General features: G+C 55.0%; 1 protein-coding gene and 1 pseudogene across 2 annotated transcripts; both read left to right on the forward strand.

The window, feature by feature from the left end:
• Nucleotides 1-1,688: 1,688 nt before the first annotated feature.
• LOC311525773 (matrix metalloproteinase-23-like) lies at nucleotides 1,689-7,353 on the forward strand (annotated as a pseudogene). The gene is made up of 6 exons (XR_014714711.1): nucleotides 1,689-1,864; nucleotides 2,907-3,040; nucleotides 3,509-3,675; nucleotides 5,645-5,841; nucleotides 6,237-6,307; nucleotides 6,950-7,353. The product of XR_014714711.1 is annotated as a matrix metalloproteinase-23-like (transcript).
• A 1,329-nt stretch (nucleotides 7,354-8,682) lies between these two features.
• Nucleotides 8,683-24,821, forward strand: ABCF3 (ATP binding cassette subfamily F member 3). Its single transcript, XM_084638443.1, has 21 exons — nucleotides 8,683-8,851; nucleotides 9,629-9,776; nucleotides 10,100-10,179; nucleotides 10,628-10,680; nucleotides 12,017-12,114; nucleotides 12,241-12,363; nucleotides 12,707-12,973; nucleotides 13,323-13,403; nucleotides 14,086-14,145; nucleotides 14,749-14,805; nucleotides 15,085-15,107; nucleotides 15,708-15,763; nucleotides 15,995-16,195; nucleotides 16,616-16,692; nucleotides 17,298-17,342; nucleotides 18,723-18,855; nucleotides 19,240-19,328; nucleotides 19,825-19,916; nucleotides 20,758-20,890; nucleotides 21,410-21,497; nucleotides 23,558-24,821. The coding sequence occupies exons 1-21, from the start codon at nucleotides 8,779-8,781 to the stop codon at nucleotides 23,714-23,716; spliced, it is 2,136 nt and encodes a 711-aa protein (XP_084494569.1). The 5' UTR covers nucleotides 8,683-8,778; the 3' UTR covers nucleotides 23,717-24,821.
• The last annotated feature ends 413 nt before the right edge of the window (nucleotides 24,822-25,234 follow it).

The following is a 25,234-nucleotide window of genomic DNA, read 5'->3' on the forward strand; positions in this document are numbered from 1 at the left end:
GTGTCAAGGAGCCCAGGACAGAATGGGGGCATTGGCAGAATAATGAGCGGGGGGTGGGGAGATGCTGGGCTGCAGTGGTTGGCAAGGATTGGTGGGGGGTTGCAAGTAACTAAGAAATGGGGGATGCTCAGGCTGAAAGGGACAGAATTGGAGAAATGGGGGGGAGGTCGTGGCGTATCAGCCGGTGTGACGATCCGGCTGTCGGTGCTGTGCAGCCTCCTGGTTTGGGCCGGGCCGGGGAAGGGGTCTGCATCTGGCTGTGAAGCTGGAATGGCTGAAGTGGGGCTTTGCTTTGTTTCCGTGCCTTGTGGACAGATGGATCCAATCTAGCAGAGCTGGGCCCACCTGCGCTGTGGCTTGGGGGCTCCTCGCAGACGTGTGCTCTCACAGCAGAGGGCCCGCATGCGGGTGGCTGTCGGTGGGATTGGCCACAGTAGGGATAGGGGGACACTTTGTGCTGAGCCCTGTCACTTGGGGAAGGGGAGAGCTGAACCCAGCCATGGGCACGGGTCTCCATATGCCTGCTCAGCCACGCCGAAGGGGGGGCGGGGGCGCCAGGGCTGCTCTCCTGATCCTGCTGCTGACTGTTTTCCAGACTTTGCAAGGAGCTGGCTGGAATCACTGGGTAAGTGGAGAACTTCTGCCACTGGGACTCTGAACTCCGGGGCTTTGTGTAGCTGATCCCCTCGCTTGGGAGGGGGAGAGCGGGTCTGTAGCGTATGGGGGTGCAGGAGAAGGAACAGAAGTCAGATTTCAGAGTAGCAGCCGTGTTAGTCTGTATTCGCAAAAAGAAAAGGAGGACTTGTGGCGCCTTAGAAAATTGGTTAGTCTCTAAGGCGCCGCAAGTCCTCCTTTTCTTTTTGAGAAGTCAGGGAGGCAATGTTTGGGGTTAGCAGGGGGTCAGGGGCATCCTGCTGGGAACCCAGGGAGTTAGGATTTCTTACCTAGAGTGTTGCAGACTGAGGCTGCGAGAACCAGACACAGAGCTGCCTCTGTCTCCCCCAGTTGAAATCATGGGGTGTGGGGGGGCTCTCTGGCCAGTGAAAGGGGCCTCTGGCTTCCCAGCCCATTTCCTGCTGAGCCCCTCACCTCTCCCCACTTCCTCAGCCGCAGCATTGGCCAGAGCTGGGAAAAGAACCCAAAATACACCACAGAAGTTTTCTTCACAAGGCAGAGCCCGCAGCCCAGCACCTGCCCTGGGTCCGGGGCTGGGGGTGAAGAGGGGATCTCAGCTTTCCGAGCCAGATTTCAATGGGCCCTGGGCTGGGGGAAGGGCAGGTGCGGAGTGAAATCAGCACCAACCCAGGGGGAAGAGGGGACCCTCACTCTGCCCCCTCGGTGCTTGAACGAACCATGGGGGTGGAGCATTAACTCCTAGTGCTGCTCCGTTTGCCCAATGCTCCAGGAGCCCGAATGCTGCCCCTCGGGCGGGGGTAAAACGGAGCAGATCACAGCTGATAGCTTTCATAGGGGGTTGGCTAGGCTGGGGTCACTGGCCCCAGTGCACGCTGGGACCTGTAGTTTCCCCTGGAGCAGCCCAGCAGAACGCCTTGGTCTGAGTTTGGTTGCCACCCTCCCCCCCCCCCCCCTTTCTCTTTGCTAACCTGCAGCTGCCATTGGCTGGTAGATACCGCCCAATGCAATGCCCCAGAGGGAAGTGTTTCCCAAGGGCTGCCCATGGGCTCTCGTGGTGACCGCTGTGGCCCATGCTGGGCCGCTGAGACACGCTGCAGGAGGGAGCGACAGCCCCCCGAGAGTCAGATCCCAGTTTCACCGTCGCACAAGATCGTCGCATGGGCAGGAGGAGGTGCTATGCCATCAACCCGCTTGGTTACAAGTGGGACCATGTTAACCTGACCTATAAGTGAGTGTACCGGGGAGGACAGGGGTGCGTCAGCCTGATCTGCAGCCCCCCCAGCCATTCCCATATGGAGCACCCTACAAAGAGCTCAGCTGAGCCCCCTCCAGCCTGGCCCACAGCCCCCATCCCTTGCAGTTAGCCCAGTTCTTGGCTGTCCCTGTTCACCCTGTTTGGCTTTGAGAGGCCTCAGAAGGTGGCTCCACAGCTGAGCCTGCCCCTGGCTCCCACCGCCTCTGCACCATTGCATGTCTCTGGAGAGCAGCGACTCCCTGACACCAGCCTTTGCTAGCAGGAGCTAATTGCTTCCTTCAGGACAATAATAGCCCCGTGGCTGCCAGGAGCCCAGAGGTCTCTGTTGGATGCTCCCACTGCACAGGAAATGGGGCCCTGACTCTGCTCCGAACCTGCTCCCCCTGGGCTATGCGTGGCAGGGAGCAGGGGCTGCCTCATTGAGCCCACCTGGGGGCTCAACCAACCCAAATAATCTCCCACCACTCCTGCAGCTGGGCTCTATGACCTTATGGGGACGTCCCTGCCATGTAAGCACCCAGGGTACAGAAGGAACAGGACCCTGGCACCCCGCTGCTCCACTTGCCCTAATACAGTCTCTTTCCATGCTGTGCAGACAGGCCCCTTCCACATAGCTAGATGCACTGGGGAAGGGGCAGGGTGGGAAGCTGGCCTCAACTCAAGAAGTAGTTTGTGGTATGAAGGAGTTTGAGACTTGTTAGTGTAGCCAGCGCCCCCTGTCGGGAGAGGCTGGGTCTGGTTCAGCTGGGACCCTACACACACAGACAGCACTCCTGCCCCACCCTGCACAGTGCCCCCTGCTGGGAGAGGCTGGGTCTGGCTCAGCTGGGAGCTTCCCCCCCCCCCATAGCCAGCGCTCCTGCCCTGCTCCCTACAGTGCCCACTGGTGGGAGCGGCTAGGTCTGGAGTAGCTGAGGGGACTCCCACCCCTTCCCTACAGGAGCCCTGGCTACAGTAGTAGAGGCTGGAGGAGCAGCTGGGGCCCATGGGTCACCCTCCCCTCCTCCTGCTGCAGGATTGTGCAGTTCCCCAGCACGCTGAACAAGGGTGACACAGAGAGAGCCATTGCTGCCTTCCGCATGTGGAGTGAAGTCTCGCCCCTCGGCTTCCGGCGCCTGCCCCCTGCCCAGCCGGCTGACATCACCATAGGTAGAAATGAGGGGCTGGGGATGGGGCTAGGGGTGCCATTGGCAGGGCACCCTGTGTCTCTCACTGGTGCTCTCCCTGCCTCTTCTGAGCTCCCTTCTGCCTTCCTCCTGTTTGTGCAGATGGCTCTGGGGTTGCCTCTGGGAGTTGCAGACCCAAGCTGCAGGGGAGCCATCTGAAGGGCTTTGAGACCATGTGCCACCCCTGTTCACTCCTTCCCTGCTGCCAGACCCTGCCCCAGCAGAGCATACAAGCCCCCAGGCCCTCCCCTGCACACACCTGGCACCGAAGAGGGGCTGTCACAGGCAGACTTAGCAGATCCAACCACACCTCCTGCTCTCCAGCAGGTTCCAGAGCTGGGATTCCTGCTCCAAGCCACCAGCAGACTCACTGCCTCACCTTTGTTACCTTTTCCCTGGGATTCACATGGCCCTCTGCTTCCAGGACGTCTTTCTGGTTGTTGTTGGGCAGGCTTCTACACCTTTAACCACACTGACTGCTGGTTTTCCCCCGGCACCCCTGCTTTGATGGACTGAACGGAGAGCTGGCCCACGCCTTCCTGCCGCCCCGCGGCGAGATCCATTTTGACAACCATGAGTTCTGGATCCTGGGCCGCTCGCACTTCAGCTGGAAACAAGGTAGGAGGGAGCATGCGGCGGCTAGAGGCCTGCCAGGGTTGGCAGGGCAGGCGCCTCTGCTGTCCTGAGATCCCTCACAAACAGCCTTGGGTTGTTTAGCGCCTCTGTGAGGTTCATTATCCCCTTCACCAAAGCACCAGCTCCACCCTGCGCTGCATGGCTAGGCCAGATTTCCTAATCCCCAGCTCTTTCTCCAGGGAGACTCTCACCCCGACACCATCAACCCCCAGTCTGGTCACTCCTCTCCTCCTCCATCAGCCCTTTCCCGGGGGAGCCAATTAATGCTTAAGTGATGAGAATGGTCGGCTACCATTTGTCACAGCCAGCAGGGCAGGCTCCAGGCACCAGCTTTCCAAGCAGGTGCTTGGGGCGGCAGTCAGAACGGGCCAGCAGTCCGTGTCCCATGGCAGCAATTCGGCGGCAGCTCCGCCCCCTTCCCACCACGGCAGCTTTTGTGCGGCAGCCCTGCTGCTCTTCCGGGGGCGGCAGCAATTTGGCGGCGACTGCTTGGGGGCCTCAAAATTGGTAGAGCCGCCCCTGACAGCCAGGCTCAGCCTGCCCCCACCCCCAAGGATCAGGGCATTATGCTACCCTCCCTCTGCCCCCCAGCAGGAGCCCACCCACTACAGCTCCCTGTGCCACAGCAGAGCCTTGGGGCGGGGAAGAGTGGCGAGTGCTGTCTGCACAGACTACAGCCAGCATGGGGCGCCTTGTTCTGCTAATCCTATAGAGCCGGATGCCTTCCCAACTCTGCCCAGGGCCGTAGGGCATGCCCCGGCTAGGCCAGCCCAGGAGGAAGAGATTCTGCTTGCGACTAGCTCATGGCAGCTCCCCTGGGCTCCTCGCAGCTCCGCTTAGGGGGAGATGACTTGCAGCCAAGGCCAGCTCGGAGCAGCTCCAGCCTATGATTCTCCCAAGGGTCCCGGTTCAAGTCCCAGCTGCATGAGCTTGTGCCCTGGGGTGGCTTCTTCCCGGGCCCCCAGTAGAGATCGCGGCTGGGAATTGCTCACCCCCCACGAGGCCCCTCTGCTGCGGGGATCTGCTGTCTCCCCTTCCCCATGGGTTTGCCAGGTGCCTTGGGTTGAGGTGCCGTCCATCTACAGATGACACAGGGGCCTTGCCTCTCTCATCGCCCCAGAAAGCTGCAGTGTCTCTTTGGGCCCAGCTGAGCTGGCGAAGAGCGAGCTGGCGGCAGCTCAGTCAATGAAGGAGCATGGAAGGAATGGCAGGAGGAGCCTTCTCTGTGGCGGTGGCCTCCGGCCAGTGGGGCTACACTCTTGGGGGGCCTGTGGATGCCTCACTGTTCCTTGAGTCCTGGCAAGGGGACGTACATGGCTCTGCACCTGCTTTTGGCACCCAGGTGCCATTTCCTCCTGGATGGTGGGTGCTTTCCTACAACCCTATCCTCCGTCAGCTCAGAGTGCGCTGTGCGTTGGGAGTGCGCAGCTTGGTTCTTGCAGGCAACAGCTGAAGGGACACCGCTGCTGTTGCCCATGACGTCCAACTCTGCCTCTTCTTCCATGCCCCTGCAGCTGATCTCTTCTCCCTGGCAGGGTGTTCTCCGTGGGGAACTCCCCCCCCCCCCCTTTGGAGCTTTCTGCTCCTCTATTTGGGCTTGTGTGCCAGGCTCCCAGATCCTGCCACGCTGCAAGGTGTGAGGGCCCAAATTCAAACCCCACTGCAGGAGCCCCTTGTGCTGCTGCGTGGGGCGGGAATTCCCCATCAAAGCCAATATTCCCTGATGTTGGGTTGGGTTAGGACAGGGGCTGTGTGCAGGGGTGGTGGGGAGCTGCAGCGGTGGCTCTTCAAGGATGCTTGTACTTGGCTAGAAGAGAGAAGCCAGGCTGGGCTTGCTCAGGGGGCTGGTCCAAGAGCCCTCTCCCTGTACCAAGGTGGCTGGGAGCTGCCAGGGTTGGCTCTGCAGCATGTGTGTGTGGTCCTGCTCCCTGGGGGCACTCTGTGCTTGCAGGGGTCTGGCTGAATGACCTGGTCCAGGTGGCAGCTCATGAGATCGGCCATGCCCTGGGCCTGTGGCATTCGCGGGACGTCCGTGCGCTCATGCACCCAAACGCTACCTACAGCAGGACGTGGCGCATCGGCCACGATGACGTTTGGGCCGTTCAGCGACTGTACGGTAAGGGGGTGCCAGAAAGTGCCAGCCCTGATGTGTGGCCAGCACTCATGTGTGCCCAGCACCTAGTTGCCATCTGGCCCCAGAAGAGGGGACAGTCCCCTTGAGGGCCCCTTTGGCTGAATCATCGTCCTGCACCGAGACAGAGTCCTGCATCGGTCCAGCTGCATCCAGCCAGGAGCCCAGAACGCACAGAACCCACAGGTCGACCAGCCCTGCCCAGGCCCCTGCAAAGCAAATGCCACCTAGCACCTCCCATGCCCCTCAATCCCCATCCAGCCTCTGCAGTATGAGGAGAGGTCTGGGGGAGCTGCAAGGGCCCTCAGCTGTAGACGTCACTGTTCTTTGTCTCTCTCTTTCAGAGCCCCTTGCTGTCTCCTCCTCCCCCTCTGTGCGTCCCTCCCCCCCCCCCCCCCACATTCACACCAAGTACATCTCCGAAGGCAGAGTCATAACCTTCCGCTGTGGGCTGAACTCCTCCAGGCCACACCTGCAAGTCAGGTGAGTCACTACCCCCTGCAACTGGGGGGCCCTTCTTGGGTTCAGAGCATTGATGTGTCCAGGGTCACAGACAATTCACTCTCCCCACAGTAGCCACTAGACCTGCCCCAGGTCTCTCTACTCTAGCCCCATAGGGCTGATCTCTGCAGTAACTTCCTTGTCCGGAAGCTTGATGTCTTCTGAGGGCGAAGGTCTTTCCCAGTGCAGCTCGCTCTCCTGGAGCTGGTATCTGGGCAGATGCTACCAGCTGTGGAGGGCAGGAAGGAGGGAGGCTACTGCTTTGGAAGGGCAGAGCAGATGGGGTTCAATGGCTACTGAGCATTTAACACCCCTCTAATAAGGAGCAATCATGGTTCCTGATTCTGACCATGCCTGAATGAAACAAACTTCTCCACTGTGTTCTGTGTATAAAGTCCCTGTCTAAGAGGCACAGCGGAGAGATGGAGGGAAGGGAGAAATGGCCTGATCTCTGCTGTAGCTGGGAGCGCTCTGGGCAGAGTGAAGGAGGCTGTTAACAAACCAGGAGCTGCAGGAAAGGCATTAACATTTGCAGGGTCACACTGAGTGATGGGCCAGAGGTGGCTGGTGCTAGTTGAGAGCAGCTGCCTTGGACTTACTGTACTGCCCCCCTTTCTCTTGCAGCTGGTACAAGATGGGGAGCTCCTTTCAGATTCTGTTCCCAGCTTCAAGCTGCTGCCGTGCCAGGAGCTGCGCGTTCGTGCCACTAAGTTCAGCGAAGGGCAGTACACGTGCTTGATCCGCCACGCCAGTCGGATCCTCCGGGCCCATTCTTGGCAGATAAAGCTCAAGGCCAGGAGTCCTTCCTCTCACAAGCAACCAGGGCTCTGAAGGGACATACAGGGAAATGCATGTGCCTGATTCAGAGGGTGAGGGATGCATGCACAATTGTAAACATGTGTCTCGGGGCCCTAGGGCCCTGAGGGGGAACAGTATCAGCCCTGTTCTTCACAGCAGTCTCATTGCTCGGGTCTCTCATCACTCAGCATCCTGCCCCATCTCCTCTGGTTCCTCCTCGTTCTAGGCACTTAAACCAGGGCTGGCCAAATAGCAGCGAGTTCAGTGCTAGAACTCTGCTCCTTTCATTGGCCTACTCCCAGTGCTGGTAGAAGCTGCTCTGCTCACTATTCCTGAGCCAGGGCAGTGATCTCCTGCTGGGAGGAAGTGAGGGTGAGATTGCTATGGCCTGCTTCCCAAGGCCCTCTGCTTGCTTTCATTCCCTACCCCCCCAGTTAGCTGATATCTGTGAGCATGTCTCTTCCCCTTTCCATGCACCTCAAGCCTGTGCTTATATCTGGATCCACCCTGCTGTAGCCCTGTCAAACCAGGAGCTGAATTAAAACCTAGGTAAGAATCCCAGCTGCCTTCTTCTGCCCGTCTTCTTTTGGCTCAGTTGCCCTTTACAAGTAGTGATTTGTCATTTTCCACGTCCACAGCCTGGCCTAGTGCAGCTGTTAGCTCTGTACCACAGCCTTTAAGGGTGTGGATGTTCGTTTTCCTGGAATAGATCCTTGCAATTTCCCGCCAAACAAGTTATCTGAAAGAAATGGCAGCAGCGTGGGCTGGAAATGCTGCTTATCCAACGCTCCCTTGTGCTTGGTTGCTCGGGCCCTTTGGCGATGTCTGCGCTGTGCACCAACTGCCTCTGGGGCCCGGCTGGGCCCTGGCACGGAGCAGCTCCTCAGGTGCAGAGGGCTGCTACCGTGCCGGATGGAAATACACCCCGCCTTTCCTTTCAGCATCTTCGGTGGGTATCAGAAGGGAATGAGGGGCTGAAGGAAGGGGGTATTTTAACCTCCTGCCACCCACGTCCTCGGCTATCTTCCAGTTTGAGGCCCCGTCTCGTGGAAAAGCCGCAGTGGGAGCTCTTCGCAGGGGTGGTGTAGCCGTGTCGGTCCTAGGACATTAGAGAGGCAAGGTCCTTGGGCTCGGGCCTCCCCGCGGGGCAGAGTCATTGATGAGGGGTGGTGAGAGGCCCAAAGTCCCCAGCACCCCCTGGGGGTCGGGATCCTGGCTGGCTGGATCCCCGGGGCTACGGGGGGGTGGGCTGGGCTGAACCCTGTTTGGTTCCCAGCAAGGGGGCGGGGCCCTATCTCTGATCACTGGGGCAACCGTGTCGTTGCCCCGCCCCCTGCCCTCTGCGCTCCGCCCCCTGGCCTGGCCTCAACTTGATCCCCACTCTAGAGCCCCGCCTCCAACCCCACTGCGCATGCGCTCCCGCAGTCCCGGCGGGAACTTCGAGGACTGCGCGCCCCAGGCAGAGGCGCATGCGTGGGACTCCGTCTCCCGCCGTCCCTCGCGCTGTGGCTTGTCCCGGACTCCATTTCCCAGCAGCCCGCGCGCCCGGCGGACTTTTTTTCCCCGGCGTGCCCCGCTCTTCCCCCTCTCCCGGGGCTGCGTGGGCCGGTGGCGGCTGGTCTGGGGCCTGCGGTCCGGTGCCGGGCTGCGCGGCGATGGCCTCCTGCGCCGAGATCCTGCGCAGCGAGTTCCCCGAGCTGGACGGGGAGGTGTTCGCCTACGTGACGGGTGAGGGGGTGGGGCCGGGGCTCGGGGGTGCCCTGCCCTGCCCGCCGCCTCTCCCCGGGGCTCTGAGGGGAGGCGGGCGCCGCTGCCCTCCGCTCCGCCGCCTGCGGTCCGGGCCTCGGCTGCTTCTCTGCCTGGGCCGGCCTGAGACAGCGGGGGGTGCCGGGTGTCCTGCCCGGAAGCCGAGCCTCCGGAGCAGCCCCGCTCGGCGGGACCCGGGCGCTCCCCTGCCGCTCCCCTGCCGCCTTGCTCCAGCTGCCGGCGCCGCGGAGAGTCAGTCCCCGGCTGGCCGCCCTGCTCGCCCGAAGGCTGCCTGCTCGTGGGGGAGGCTTCAGTCCCCGGCGCCCGAGGTGCGGGGTCTGGTGGTCTAGGCGCTGCTGCAGCCCCCAGCGGCGTGGCCTGAGCCTCTCCCATGTGAATGAAATTACTCTCAATTCCTGGGAGAGAGGGCGTCTGGTCCCGTGGTGGGGATCTGAGGCGCCTCATTCCTATGGGCTTTGATGTCCGTGAGGCGCCTAAAGGGCTTGAGGATCTGGGCCAAAGTGACTTACTCATAGTCACACAGGGTGTCTGTGGCAGAGCCTGGGATTGAACCCACAGCTCTCTTTATTAGTGCCGGTCGAGGAAACCAAGAGTCCCAGCCCACTGCCTTAATCCCAGAATGATCCTTGGTGCTCAGTTAAAATGATGGGGAAGTGCTGAGCCCGTGACGCTGGCTGTTGTTTGGGTTGGGATTATTCGGGGCTTGTTGCTCAGGGGCTTGTCTCTTTCCTCTTGCAGGGGTCCTGCATAGTGGCAGTGCAGATTTTGAGTCTGTGGATGATCTCTTTGAAGCGGTGGGAGAGCTCTTGCAGGAAGTGTCCAGAGACTCCAAAGATGATGAGGACATCCGGGAAATCTGCCAGAGGATGTACAACACTCTCCACCTGTAAGTACCCTCCATCAAGTGACGTGGTGGGAGGCTCTTGGGCCTCAGTGCAAGGATCTGGAAACAGGCCTGGGGCCAAGGCAGTGGGTGAGAGATCAGGTGTGCTCTGGGTCTTGTGATGTGTTGGAGCCTGCATTTTACTTTGGAGCTGTGGTGGCAAGCGTCAGCATCTGGAATGTATGGCACGAGGATGTAAAACGGGGTGACAAAGAATAATTTAGAGCAGCATCTGAGACTCATTTGGGGAGGTGTGGCAGATGGGAATGTTGCAGAGAGGATGGTATCTTGGCAGCTTTACTCCTTGACTCTCCTGTATGTTACAGGGATGAGGAAAACTCACGAGGACGCAGGCAGGTGCTGCTGGATGCCCCAATTCAGCTTTCCAAGATCACAGACAACTATGGTGAGTAACAAATGTTTAGCAGCCCTTGCTCCTAGGACATCGACCTTCAGTGCTTGAGCTGGACAGTCTCCCAGCTGATCTGTTCCTTCCGACAGAAGCATCATTGTGGTGGGAAGTTTATAAACCCTGGAGTTTATGGATTGGAATGGGACTCCCTCCTTGGAATTTTGAGGAGCTCATCCTGTGTAGTGGTGGCCTTTGAGACAGTGAGATCTAATGGCAAGAACGGAACTAGGAATAAAGACTTAAATTCTAGTCTCAGCTCTGCCACTCGCTTGCCATGTGCTCTTGGGCAAGTCATTTCACCTTTCTCCATCTGTAAAATAAGTTATTAATTTTCCTGCCAGGGAGCTGGGTAGATTTGTATTAAGCACTGAGTTTGCTTTGGCAGAAGGTGCTGGAGAGAGAGAAGGGCTGAGTGTTACTGTGCCTTTCTTGTTGATTGCAGATTCTGGCTTGGACCTGTTGCCGAAGCTGTTGCTAAAGAGAGACCAGAACTCAGTAAGTAAGAAAGGGATCCATGCTGCTCATGCTGTTACCAGCCTGCCTGCTGCATTGCTCAAGATGCTGAGAGGGCTTTGCCTTCTTACACATACATCCACACAATAGGCTGGGGAGTGGGGCCTTCTGTCTCTTCTCTCTAGATGTTGAAATTGCTTTCTCTCTGTTCACACCTTCACTTTGTGTGGGGCTGCTTGGTCTTGATGTGGTAAACAGAATTACCTAGGTAATTGTAGGCCTGTGAGCCTGACATAGATCCTGGACAAAATAGTGGAACAGATGATATGGTACTCAATTAATAAAGAATTAGAGGAGGGTAATAATACCAATCAACATGGCTTTATGGGAAATAGATCCTGTCAGACTAACTTGATATCATTTTTTGATTAGATAACAAGTTTGGTTGATAAAGGTAATATCAGTGTTGACGTAATATACCTAGACTTCTCCAAGGGGTATGACTTGGTACCGCACATTTTGATTTAAAAAACTAGAATAATATAAAAGTAACAGGGCATGGATTAAAAACTGGTTAACTGATAGGTCTCAGAATGTAACTGTAAATGGGGACTCTTTGAGCATGTGTGTTTTTAGTGAGGTCCCACAGGGATCAGGTCTAAGCTATGTAATATTTTTGTCAATGACCTGGAAGAAAAAATAAAATTGTTAATGATAAAAATCTGTAAATGAGACAAAGATTGGGAGCGGGGAATAGTAAATAAGGAAGAGGACAGGTCACTGGTACGGAGTAATCTGGATCACTTGGTGTGCTGGGTGCAATTGTGTTTTCAGTACAGCCAAATGTAAAGTTATATATTTAGGAACAAAGCGTATAGGCCATACTTACAGGATATGAGACTCTGTCTTGAGAAGAAGTGACTCGGGGTGGGCTGGGGGGAGGACTTGGGGGTCATGGTGGATAATCAGCTGAACATGAACTCCCAGTGTGATACTATGGGCAAAAGGCCTAATGTGATCCTTGGATGTACAAACAGAAGACTCTCAAGCAGGAAAGTGATATTACCTCTTTATTTGGCACTTATGCAACCAGTACTGGAATGCTGTGTCCATTTCTGATGTCCATTAATTCAGTAAGGATGTTGATAAATTGGAGAAGGCTCAGAGAAGAGCTGTGACCCTGAAATGCCCGTTGGTGCCATCCGCACCCTTTTAGTCAATCCTCGTGTCCCACCTAAGTAATTGACCCTTCCTCCTTGAAATTTCCACCCATCAGGATTTTCCCTCCTAACTAGGCTCTTCCCCTTTACTAGTCAATTGCTTCAGGCTCCTTATGGTCATTCTTGCTCTTTTCTGAATGTTCTTCCTTGTGTCCCAGATGGTGAATGCCAAGAAGCTGGAGAAGGCGGAAGCCAAACTGAAGGCCAAGCAGAACAAGAGGACAGAGCGGGATTCCCTGAACCCCACTGGCATACTGTGAGTGTGCACGTGGCTGATGGGCAGGCTCTGATCGCACTGATGAGTGTGGCTCTCTGGGGAGCCTGATGTGCTCCAGGGCTTTGCCACAACTGAAGCTCTACTTTCTTTCATGCCTGGTCACAGGGTCCTGGAGGAGGCATCTGCTAGCCAGGCATCCAGCAAGAAGGAGACTCGCATGGAGTCATCGGGCAAGAACAAATCGTATGATGTGCGCATCGAGAACTTTGATGTGTCCTTCGGTGAGCGGTGAGTCCCTGTGGGGTGGGAAGGACCCGGGGGAGGCTGGGATAGGGGTGGGGTAGGAGAAGATTCATATAGTGGCTGCAGTTTGTGTGGAGAACCCTAGAATAGGGGAGGTGGTGGGATAGGATCGTGGGACAGCCTGGACTGGAATAGCAGGAAAGGTGCAACAGGTCAGGATTGATTGCCACTGTGTGGGAGCTTGTCCTCCCTCTGGCTTTGGGTAGCAGCTTTCATGAAGTTCCCAGCAGAACCCACCATCCAGTGGAAGCGCTGCTGCTGGGTGCTGCTGTGTCCTTGCAGGTGAACTGTCAGGCTGACCAGCTATCGGTCTGTTCTCTTGCCTTAGTGTCCTGCTAACAGGTGCAGACCTGAACCTGGCATTTGGCCGGCGCTACGGCTTGGTGGGCAGGAATGGGCTGGGCAAGACCACCCTGCTGAAGATGATGGCCAGCCGCAGCCTGCGCATCCCCTCACACATCAGCATCCTCCACGTGGAGCAGGAGGTGGCAGGGGATGAGACGCCAGCTCTGCAGAGCGTGTTAGAGTGCGACACCACCCGCGAGAGCCTGCTGCAGGAGGAAAGGGAGCTGACAGCCAGGATCAACGCTGGCAAGTGAGACATGCAGGCATACCATGCCTTGGGGTTACGGCCTTGCCTGAGCCTAGGCTTCCAGTCCCGCTCCTAGTGCCTGAGCCTCGTGTCCTGGAGAGACCAGTGCTTTCTCCTGCCATGTGCTAGCACTAAAATTGAGCTAGTGGCTTTGCCAGGGTTCTACTTTCCATTTTTCCTCCCTGGGGCTGGTCATGTTCAGATTAAAGCTCCAGTAGGAATGGAGTGCATACCCCAGGAGCTTGAGTTCTGCTTGCCTTCTCCCCCAGCCCACATGCACACAACCTGAGAGCCGATTTTTAAACCCTGACCTTACAAGAATTCCCTATGCTGCCCTTGTGTCTCCTACCAGGGGACAAGGTACAGAAGGTGACAGACTGTCGGAAATCTACGCCAAGCTGGAAGAGATAGAGGCAGACAAGGCGCCAGCCAGGTAAGACGAGCCCCCTTTCTGAGCCAGACATGGGGAGCTGCCCCTTGACTATCTGCAGCCAGCTTGGGGTATTAGGAGATGGGTATTTAGACTGGTGGACATGGACTCTTTGTCGGTGGAATGTCCCTACCTGGTCATGGAATCTAACAAATGAGCTGGAGGTTCTTGTGGCCACTACTCCTGCCTCATTCTCTACATCTGGGAGAGATTGGGACTGGAGCAGCTGGGAGCCCCCCAGAGGTTTTGGGGAAAGTCAGGCTTTCTTACCCTCTAATGACTAGACTAATGGTGCTCCACTTGGCCTCTGGGACCTCCCAGAAGGTGACCATCTGAGAGATGTTTCCATGTCTGTAGGTGATGGAAACTGAATGTTATGCTGGCCTTAGAGGCAGGGCTGGGCTTCTTTGGCTCTGGGCCAGTGGCCTGGAGTCAGTGTCTGATTTCAAACCCCAGAACGTCATGTCAAAACCATCCTGTGCACTGTTGGGAAGCTGGGATTCCCGGCGTGGCTGCTATTGTGCGGGAGATGGGTTTCTGCTGGGTCCAAAATCTTGCAGCATCCTTTCGATACCGCAACAGTCTCCATTGGAGCACTTGTCTTGGATTCTGAGCCCTGTGTTGCAGGCAGTTACACATAGCTGTCGAGTGGATTTCAGAGGCCTGTCTCTCCTCTTCCCCACAGGGCATCTGTCATTCTTGCTGGGCTGGGCTTCAGTGCAAAGATGCAGCAACAGACAACCAAGTAAGTCTCCGTGCATCAAGGTGTCAGTGCTTGGGTAGATTCCTCCCTGCCCTAGGCCTGGAGGGGCCTGAGCTGCCCTACCCCAGTGCTTCTCTTGCCAGGCTAGAGGCATCAGATGGAATGCTGGGCACTGCCAGACGCTCCGTGGGTCACTGGCGTCCCCCTTGCTGTTGCCGTGGGGGTGGCCTGGAGTGGATGAAACAGCAGCTGGTATGCTCTTTGGAAGGGCTTGGCTGTTTCCCTCCTGAATCAGGCTGCTACAGATGTGGCAGGGCAGAGAGCAACTCAGCAACATGTGATGCTGCTCTCAAGTTCAGCAGCAGGCATACCATGATGAATTTTTGCTGCCCCTTGTAACTTCTGAGTCAGGGCCTGCTGCATCTCGCCCCTGCTGCACTGACAAGCTCTCTCTGGGGTGACAGCAGAGTTTAAAGGGCACCTCCTTCCCCAGATGGTGATGAGCCCTGGCATCTCTGCTGTGTGGAGTCATGGGGTGAGAGAACAGGGTGACTCGTGGGGGAGGATTTCTTGTGGATGAGCTAAGTCAGGGTGGTTCTGTACTGAGCTCTGATGCCTCCTGTATGTGTGTTTTTCTCTGCCCAGAGAGTTCTCCGGGGGCTGGAGAATGAGGTTGGCCTTAGCCAGGGCCCTTTTTGCCAGGTAGGTCTCAGCATGGTCCATATTTGATCTTATTCCACTCCATCTCTGTTAAAGTAGGGTAGACTCTGATGGCAGAGCCCAGGAGTTACCTTGGGGTTAGCTCACACTCACTCTGCCAGCAAGGGAGCAGGGCAGTATTGGCTGCGGGGGGAGCCCCCAGCCTCTCCAGGCAGGGTAACAAATAATTGAATTAAAACAATCTTACGGTAGATCTACTCATATTTAAACATATACCAGTATTAACTGTTCTCTCTCCCCTCCCCCTACACTCTCTCTCAGACCGGATCTTCTTCTGCTTGATGGTAAGCGAATGCCATGAATCCCTTCTCATCTCTGAGCTGTGGCCTTGTGGGATGGCTCTGAATGCCCTTGCTGGGAGTGGGAGACCTGGTATGGCTTTTTGGCTGCATATCCTGAGTGAATGCGCAGCTGTTCACCTGGTGCTGCCAGGGCTGTGGAGTGAGACCCCTGTGTACTGGCTCACCAGAGGAGTCCAGACATCTAAGGAAGTCAAATAGCTTATCCTGTCCCCTCTTCCTCCTTGGCCATTGACCTTGGCTGGCCTGGATGTTGGCTTGTTCAAGGGCTCTGAAGGCGTTAGTATTTGTGTTTATTACCAAAGAAGACTTGAAACCTGCCAACCATTCAAGTTGGGAGCCACCAGATTTTCACCGTTTGTTGCACCTGCTTGTTGCATCTTGTCCGACTCTCATCCAGTGGATGTATGCAGTACCCAGTACATTGTCCCCATGATTCTCTGGGCACTACTGTGACGGTCCCCTTTCCAATGGTCCTAGTTCTGGAGCAAGTGGTAGCTTTGCATGTTCTTACCAGCTGGGTGTTTGCCATCCTTTGTGTGGGCTGAATCCACTGATCCCTGTCCCTTTTCTGTTCCCTTTCAGAGCCTACTAACATGTTGGATGTGAGGGCCATTCTGTGGCTGGAGAACTACCTGCAGGTAGGTGAGGTGGCAAAGGGTAGTCTGACCTGTGGAGGGCTGTTGTCTAAGATCACTCGTTCTTTGGTGATGCACCCTTGGAGTGGAGATGACTCCTTAATGGTTTGATAGGCAGTAGGCATGGGATATGGGCCCCTGTGACACAGGCCGGAGATCCCCATTGGCTGGATGAAGCTCCCCTGGGATCAATTAATACCTTGGCTCAGGCCTCCCCGCTACTATCTCCTCTAGACATGGCAGTCAACCATCCTAGTGGTGTCCCACGACCGGAACTTCCTGAATGCTGTGGCCACTGACATCATCCACCTGCACTCGCAGCGTCTTGAACCGTACCGGGGCAACTTTGAGAACTTCATGAAGATCAAGGAGGAGCGGCTGAAGAACCAGCAGCGCGAGTATGAGGCCCAGCAGCAGTACCGGGAACATATACAGGTACAGAGATGATGACATGGCATGGATGCGATCACATCCTGTGAGAAGAGCATTGCTGTACCATTCTGGGAGTCCCTCCAGCAGAAGGGCCAGTTTACAGAACTCATTCCCATGCAGCATGGCTCTGGCGGTTGCCAGTGGGGGGCAATGGAGGGGCTCATGTGGGCCTAACACTCTTACTCTGGGCTAATTGTAAGGGAGCATCTCTAGTCCTCCTTCATACTGACAGCCATAGACTGTTCTTGGGCTGTCCTCACCCTGGATCCTCCATGCCGCTCTGGCTTTAGAGTGGAATCTGGCCCACAGCTCAGGTCCCATTGTAGGAGGACAAGCTCTGAGGTGGGGGCCTTAGCAGCGGGCAGAGGTTAGTGGCTGGTACCACACTGGGCCAGGGGACTCTGATGATCTGTTCTCTCCTAGGTCTTCATTGATCGATTTCGCTATAATGCAAACCGGGCATCCCAAGTGCAGAGCAAACTCAAGCTGCTGGAGAAGCTGTGAGTGCTTGGTCCTGCCCCTCACTCGGGCCTGGGAGGAGGGGAAGCAGTGGCATGCAGTCGGACTGCACCACTGACACAGCTGTGGGAGGGGCTGAGACCGTGCCATGCAGTTAAACCATGCCACTTGGCCAGGTGGTAGGGGACAGGGCTTCACACGCTTTAGGTGGTAAAGCACCTAATCCTATTTGAGTAAGTGGAAGGTGTTGAGGGCCTTTCCCAGTGGCTCCACATGGGCCTGAAACACAGTGGTGTTTCTCTAGGCTTACAGGGCTGGCTCTGGACCCGGGAATGGCCGATCTTTGGCTGACCAGACATAGGGCCTGCTCTTTTGGAGGAGGTCACCTGACCTACATGGTCAGTTCCCCAAGTGATCATCTCCTCTGCTTCCTGTCCTGTCTCTGAGGCCACCTGGGATGACTGTATGGAGCTGGATGGTTGTACAGTATACGGCTGGGCGTGTCACTGACATACTCCTAGCCCCCTGCCCTGGGGCAAAAGTTCCCCACTCTACCCCGGCCCAGGGAATTGCATGGCATGTGGGGAGGGGGTGCTGTCCTGCTACAGCAATATCCCAGCTCAGAGTGACAAGTTTCTCCTTCTAGGCCGGAACTGAAACCTGTGGACAAAGAGTCTGAAGTGATTATGAAGTAAGTGACGACAGACCCCGTGGTGAGGAACTGGTAGCTCGGTTCCCTGTACTGGTGACTGGCAGCCTCAGACCACAGCTTCTTGCCTCCCAGGTCCTGTTACTGGGCGTGTGCTCTGTAAAACAGCAAAGCACTATCAAGGCTGCAGAAGCTGGTGCCATTTCCCTCATAGAATCCTAGAATATCAGGGTTGGAAGGGACCTCAGGAGATCATCTAGTCCAACCCCCTGCTCAAAGCAGGACCAATCCCCAGCTAAATCATCCCAGCCAGGGCTTTGTCAAGCCTGACCTTAAAAACCTCTAAGGAAGGAGATTCTACCACCTCCCTAGGTAACACATCCCAGTGCTTCACCACCCTCCTACTGAAATAGTGTTTCCTAATATCCAACCTAGACCTCCCCCACTACAACTTGAGACCATTACTCCTCGTTCTGTCATCTGGTGCCACTGAGAACAGTCTAGATCCATCCTCTTTGGAACCCCCTTTCAGGAAGTTGAAAGCAGCTATCAAATGCCCCCTCATTCTTCTCTTCCGCAGACTAAATAACCCCAGTTCCCTCAGCCTCTCCTCATAAGTCACGTGCTCCAGCCCCCTAATCATTTTTGTTGCCCTCCCCTGGACTCTTATCAACTTTTCCACATCCTTCTTGTAGTGTGGGGCCCAGAACTGGACACAGTACTCCAGATAAGGCCTCACCAATGCCGAATAGAGGGGAACGATCATGTCCCTCGATCGGCTGGCAATGCTCCTACTTATACAGCCCAAAATGCCATTGGCCTTCTTGGCAACAAGGGCACACTGTTGACTCATATCCAGCTTCTTGTCCACCGTAACCCCAGGTCCTTTTCTGCAGAACTGCTGCCTAACCACTCGGTCTCTAGTCTGTAGCTGTGCATGGGATTCTTCTGTCCTAAGTACAGGACTCTGCACTTGTCCTTGTTGAACCTCATCAGATTTCTTTTGGCCCAGTCCTCCAATTTGTACAAGTCCCTCTGTATCCTATCCCTGAGCTGGCACCTCCCCTCTGCCTTCCCTGGTATCAGGCCCAATACACATAAATCCTACTGTTTTCTTGGTTTGCTTGCATCATTCTCATGGTGAGGGCACGGATCCAGGTCCGGGGAAGATGGGCTGGGTGGGCCAGATACAGTAGTAATGGATGCACATGGCAGGCAGGTGGGGTTCTGTGCTGAACTTCTTCCCTATCCCAGAAGGTGGAGGTTGGCAGGTGAAGCAGTATCCTTTCCTGCCCTCCCCCTGCCTCGTATGGTGTGTGGGTATTCCTCCTCTTCAGGTGTTGTGCTTCCTCTAGCTACCTCTCCCCTTGCCTGTTGTATTGACCGCGCTGGGCTTTCCTCTCCTCCCCCACCCCCTTACAGGTTCCCTGATGGCTTTGAGAAATTCTCTCCCCCAATCCTGCAGCTGGATGAAGTGGATTTCAGCTACAACCCAAGTCACTGCATCTTCCGTGGCCTCTCTGTCTCAGCTGACCTGGAGTCCCGGATATGTGTGGTACGTATTGGGGACTCGGTCTTCTAGCTGGGATGGGGCCGCAAGAGGATGTTTCAGGAGAGACCTGGCAGGCCCTAGAAGTAGGATGTGGGCAGTTGGGGCAGATGTCGTACAAGGGGATCATGGCTGGAGTGTGGCAAGTGAACCTTTGGTGGCCAGCTGGGCTGTGGAGCTCCTTGCATTGCTGGAGTATCTGCTGTCCTGTGGCTAGCCCCCTTTGTGTGAAGGAGGGCCCTGGACAGTGGTAATGGGGGATGGTCAATTATACCTTCCATCCCTAAAATCCAGTCTAATCTTGGGCGAGGAAAGGAATCCCCATGGGCACTGGGGCCCCATTGCTGTCTCTGTGGGACCTAGTCTCTCAACTATTGCTTCTTTGCCCAGGTCGGAGAGAATGGAGCTGGCAAGTCAACCATGTTAAAGATCCTGATGGGAGACCTGGCACCAGTTCGAGGGATTAGACACGCACACAGGTACAGCTTGTGTTGCTATTGCCTGGCTTTAGCACAGAGGAAGGGATTGGGGGGATCATGGGGTAAGGGCCAAGAGGTCTCTGGACTTGCAGAGGGGATTGTGGGAAATGGCCCCCCATTTGCAGAGTGCTGGAGGGAACATGGTTTATCGGCCACTTCCCCAAAAGCACTATGGGTGGGTCCCCAGAATGGCTGCTCCTTCTGTCCTGGGGCCACCTCCCGACATCTCCAGGGCTTGGGGAACCTGCATTAACATGTTTCCCCAGTTACCAGTGGCTAAGACTTAATGGCCAAGAGCTTTCTAAGCTGTCATGGAGCAGCCAGATCCCCCAACCCCTAGGGAAGGCAACCCCTGCCCCCACCACTACCACATGTGCACATGCCTTCCCTTCCTGCTGCCTCTGTCTTGCTCTTGGCAGCGAGTGGGTGAGGCCAGTGGGCCAGAGGAGCTCTGGGTAGTGCTGCCTATAATGGTCTCTCTTCTCTGGCTTGGCAGGAACCTGAAGATTGGCTACTTCAGTCAGCACCACGTGGACCAGCTGGACTTAAACATCAGTGCTGTAGAGTTATTGGCCAAGAGGTTCCCAGGTGAGCATCCCACTTCCATGGGCATTGACTCTGGGTGCTTGGGGGTGCCAAGTGAGTCCTGCATTTGCTGTCTTGCCTCCTGGGGCAAGTAGAGCTGGCAACTGGCATGTGGCGCCTTCTGCCAAGCAAGGAGCAGCATTGATGCATTCGGGAGGCTTCCCCTGGATGCAGATAGGAGCTCCTGCCTAGAGAACCAGCCACCTCTTGCAGTGCTCTGGGGCCATCCTCTTCCCTTGCCTAATATTTCCCCACCTCACGGGAGCTGCAGGCTCTCTGATACCTGGCTTGCAAAGTTCAGGTAGTGTCACAGTGTGAGTGCTGCAGGGATGTCCAACTCTGCAGACAGCCTGAAATGAGCCCTGGGAAGTGATTGTTGTCATTAGGTTTCGGAGTTACGCATCAGCATTGCAGACTATTTAGCTGCTGATCATTTTAGCAGCAAAAGCTTCAGTTGCTCTTCTCCCAGCTGCCAAAACTTCCAGCTTCTTCCTCTCTGATGTAGGATAATCCTTTTACCTTATATAAAAATATGCAACACTGAATTTAGGGCCATTGTCACTTGAATTTCATCTCAGCCAGTACCCTGGAGCCCCTGTCCTGATTGTGTCACTCAGGTTCATATTGAAGCCTCTGTGAATTTCCTCCATTCTGCTGCTGCATTTCCCTCCTCCTGCACTTGAGCACTGTAGATTCCGGGGGACTTGGTGCAGAACCTAGGTCCAGCTTGCTACTGAGGCCTTGTGTGACTCCTGGCCGACTGGAAGCTCTGAGTTAGTATCTTGGGGGCTAATGCGAACAGGCTCCGGCTGGGTTGTGACATTCTCCCTATGTGCTGTTTCAGGGAAGACAGAGGAGGAGTATCGTCACCAGCTCGGAAGCTACGGCGTCTCGGGGGAGCTGGCCGTCCGCCCTGTCGCCAGCCTGTCGGGAGGTCAGAAGAGCCGAGTGGCATTTGCCCAGATGACCATGCCCTGGTAACCCTCTCCCATATGTTGCTCCTGCTGCTTTTAGTGACACGGCTCTGTCCCTAGGTGTTTGTTTGGGGGAGGAAGCAGAGATGCTAAGAGTATTTTGCTGGTTCTGGCTGAGCAGGAGACCCAGTGCTTTCTAGGGAAGCATGGTCACCCTGAGGGAGCTATGCATGGACAGAGGCATGCAGCTTGCTCTTGTCATTACCCTTTTGGGCTCAGTCCACAGTCCTATTCTTGGGATACAGGGGTCCCTATAGCCCACACATGGGACTGGGCAGAGCAGACACTTGGGGACCTGAGCCTTGACAAGAGACAGTGCTATGAAGAACCTCTCTATCACGTTTTGAGCGGAATGATCAATATGCTGGGCTCTCCCGTCCAATGTGAGTCCTTGCTCTCTAGCCCTGCTAACAGAGGGCCTGTTGTTCTTGACGGTAATGCCAGGCAGTGACTGCACTGCAGGGTCTGCATGGGCCTCTTCCAGTGGGATGCTGAGTTGCTGATTCTTTTCTCGTCTTCCAGTCCCAACTTCTATATCCTGGATGAGCCGACAAACCACCTGGACATGGAGACCATTGAGGCCCTGGCAAAAGCGCTGAATAAATTCCGGGTAAGGCTCTCCTTGGTCTGATGCTCCCTGCAGCCTCTTGTCTTGTGGTGCTGGAGCATCCCAGCCCGGTGGCAGCCACTAGAGTAGTTTAAAGTGGCCCCAAATTATCCTGGTCAATGGAGAACATGATGCATTTCCACCTTGACTCTGTGCTTCCTGTCCCTTGGCTTGTTTCAGACTTCCCTTGAAAAATATGGTTATTCTTCTTTTAGTGCCCAGGAAAGTGGCTGGCTCTTACCTGTCAGCCAAAGAGCAGCCCCTTCCCCCAGCTCTGTGAGGTATCTAGACCCACAGCATCCCCTCTTCTAGGTCAGGGTATCCCACTGCTCTGCCAGCTCACTTCACTTCAGCCTGGCCTGTAGCACATTTTACTGTTCCAGTCCTAGGCAAATATGCCACTTGTGCCATATTCTGTGGTGTCTTCATGGGGATGGGCCCATCACAATCTTTTGTTTCCAGTAATAGCTTGACAGGTTAACTCAAAATCTTCCTGCTTCAAAAGAGAAGCTACAGCTTGTTCAGGCAAAGCTGAGGGCAATGGCTGAGCCTTGCTGTGAGTTTGGGTGGCCAGTGGCAAACTCTAGCTGTAGGCCAAGGAGTGAAGTGAAAAGCCAGAGTCAAGCTCCTTCTCACTACACACACAATCCGTTCCCAGACTATGCATTTGCTCTCAAGTCTTGGCCCCAGATCTCCCAGGAGGAAAGGTGAGGGTCCCGAGCCCATTTCCCACCCCCTTGTCCCTCCTGCCTACTTGTACCATGGAAAGTAGGAGTTCCCAGTGGGCCCATTCTGCAATAGATGGAGTCCAGAGGTTCCAATATGCAGTGCAGCCTAGCTATTGGAATGATACAAAGTAGGAGGATATATCCAGTGGGGCCCACAGAGGTCACTCTTGGGTCTGGAAACTAGTCAGTATTTTCATTTATGACTTGGATAATGAAGTGGAGGACATGCTTATAACATTTGCCGGTGACACCAAGCTAGGAGGGGTTGTGAGCACTCTAGAGGTCAGGATTAGAATTCAAAATTACCTTGACAACTTGGAGAATTGAAATCAACAAGGCGAAATTTGATTTGAAATCAACAAGGCGAAGTTCAGTAAAGATAAATGCAAAATACTTCACTTGTTAAGAAAGAAAAAAATTAAAATTCACAACTGTAAAATGGGGAATAACTGGCTAAGCAGTCATACTGCTGACAAGGATCAGGGGGTTATTAATCACAAATTGAAAGTCAACAATGTGATGCAGTTAGGAGAATGCTATTAGCATTCTGGGCTGTATTAACAGGAGTGGCATATGTACGACACGGGAGGTAACTGTTCCACTTTACTCAGTGCTGGTGAGGCTTCAGCTGAAGTACCGTGTCCGGCTCCGGGCACCACTGTAGGAGAGAAATGGGCAAATTGGAGAGAGCGCAGAGGAGAGCGTCAAAACCCATAAAAGGTTTAGAAAATCTGACCTATGAGGAAAGGTTAAACTGGGCCTGTTTAGTCTAGGGAAAAGAAGGCTGTGGGGAACTGACCAGTCTTTAGGTAGGTTCAGGGCTGCTATAAAGAGGTTGGTAATCAGTTGTTCTCCGTGTCCACTGGCGGTCGGACAAGAAGCAGTGGGCTTAATCTGCAGCAAGGGAGATTTATGTTAGATAGTAAAAAATACTTTCTAACTCTAAGAGTAGTTAAACTCTGGAATGGGCTTTCCAGGGAGATTATGGAGGTTTTTGGGCAGGTTGGAAAACCCCTGTCAGGGGTGACCTCTGTTTACTTAGTCCTGTTTTAGTGCAGGGGTGGACTTGATGGCTTCTTGAGGTCCCTTCTAGCCTTACATTTGTATGATGCTGTTTTGCGTGGCCAGACCTGTGGTCTGCATCTCCATGAGCTGAGGGGCCAAGAGCTACACTCAGGCCACCTCTGTGGTCTAAGCAGTGGGGTCAGCAGACTTAACAAGACATGTTACCCTTCCTCATAGTATTCAAATAGCGATTTAGAACTGGACTGTTTGCCGTTGTACCTTATTTTCCCCTCTGGTGTAAAGCACTTTCTCTTTGTACCTCAATCTCAGGGTGGTGTGATCCTAGTGTCCCACGACGAGTGCTTCATTCGCCTGCTGTGCAAGGAGCTGTGGGTGTGTGAGAACACTACCGTGACGCGCATCGAGGGTGGTTTTGATGAGTACAGGGACATCCTGCAGGAGCAGTTCCGGAAGGAGGGCTTTCTATAAAGGAGGCGGCCAAACGGGGTGTGAGCTGGCTGGAGTGGGGAAGTGCAGCGGCCTCAATCTCCATCTGAAAGGTGCCCGGCGGAGCAGCAGGGACACCACTTGCACCCCATGGACTGTCAGCTGTGCCATCTGCATTACCCTCCCCCCAGAACTGCAAAAGTGTTTGGGGTATAGGATGGGCCCTCTCTCCTGCCTCTGGAGCTACACCAGGCCTCTGCTGGGCAGGGGTGAATGGACAGTAAAGTGATGGGGGGAGGGGGAGTCTAAAGCTGCAGTGCGAGGGGAGAAGTGCAGAGTGGGTAGTTTCTGCTCTGAGCACATCCTCTCCTCTGCCCCCTGCCCAGTGCTGCCTAGCTCAGCCAGCCTTTGCGGTAGTGGAGGATTGGTGATCCGAGTGCGCAGGGAACACTGGGCTTGAGTGCTGCTACCTGTTGCACCTTGAGCTGCTTCTCTGCTCTGCTGAGAAGAGGGATAGAGTTTAGACCCCCCCCAATTTTAACTTAAACCATGTGAGGTGGTGGGAAAGGCCTCTCAACCCCTCTGCAGGGAGGAGCTGCTGCCTCCTGGCTTTTCAGTCATTTTTACCTGCCAAACACTAGTCAAACCCTCTTAGGAACACACTTCTTTCTTCCTGGCCTGACCCTATGCTACTCTCCCCGTCCTGCTAAGGAGTGGGGAAGCTTATGCTGCTGCTGAAAGGGCCCTGCTTCTTGCTAAGGTCCCTTGGAATCCTTGACAGGGTTTGCTTTTGTTTTCCCTAAGCTGCAGTCAGTAAGAGTCAAGGACTTGTGCTGTTTGAATCACAGTGGCCCACTACTCTGCCAGACAGGGACAAAATCTTGCCTGCACACAAGCTTCTACCAACTTAACTGCTGCACAAACCCCTGCACCCTTCTCCCAGCTAAAGGCCTCTCCATCAGGACTAGGCTAGGTCCGTCCCAGCTGTCACTCTGTTTCATTTCTTTTTAAATGATCAAATACTGTACATTGCAAGGTAAGTTATTGAGCACTGAGTGAAACTCTCTGTTCCTCAGCCCAGAGGTTGCAGTGTAAATAAAAACAGAACCTAATGGCCTTGGGATTCTTATTTCGCTAGTGGATTCCACTTCCTGGTTTCCAGTCTGTTTCTTTACCGTCCTTTCTACTGATAGTGAATTTGGGCAAGAGGGGCTGGTTACACTTCCTGCACAATCTCTGCCTCCAGTCAGCAAATGTGCTATGAAAGGGGAGTTTGATTATTCGGTTCTTGCTAAAGCACTGAATGAGGGGGAGGAAAAGATCCAGCCCTCCCTCTGCTGAGCAAAGCACATAGTGCTAGGAGCCTCTGCAGAAGCATATCATGAGCAAAGAATTATTTGGCTACTACTATTAGAAGGGTGGGCTGTTACAAACCGGCTCAGGAATGGGTGGTGGGGTGATGCTGAGGATGCTGAAGCTTGTGTGTGACTAGATGAACTAGTTGGGGAAAACTTTTTTTAAAGTTACCATCTGCGAGGAGTCTCATTGCTTGGCCTCTGC

This window comes from Lepidochelys olivacea (genome assembly GCF_965140295.1).
Source record: "Lepidochelys olivacea isolate rLepOli2 genome assembly, chromosome: 9".
NCBI lineage: Eukaryota > Metazoa > Chordata > Testudines > Cheloniidae > Lepidochelys > Lepidochelys olivacea.

Bases quoted from the DNA above. Each gene is read 5' to 3' on its own strand.
- ABCF3 (XM_084638443.1), top strand. From the start codon at position 8,779: ATGGCCTCCTGCGCCGAGATCCTGCGCAGCGAGTTCCCCGAGCTGGAC. The intron at 13,404-14,085 runs GTAAGACGAGCC...TCTTCCCCACAG, and splicing joins GCAGACAAGGCGCCAGCCAG to GGCATCTGTCATTCTTGCTG. The intron at 20,891-21,409 runs GTAACCCTCTCC...CTCGTCTTCCAG, and splicing joins GCCCAGATGACCATGCCCTG to TCCCAACTTCTATATCCTGG.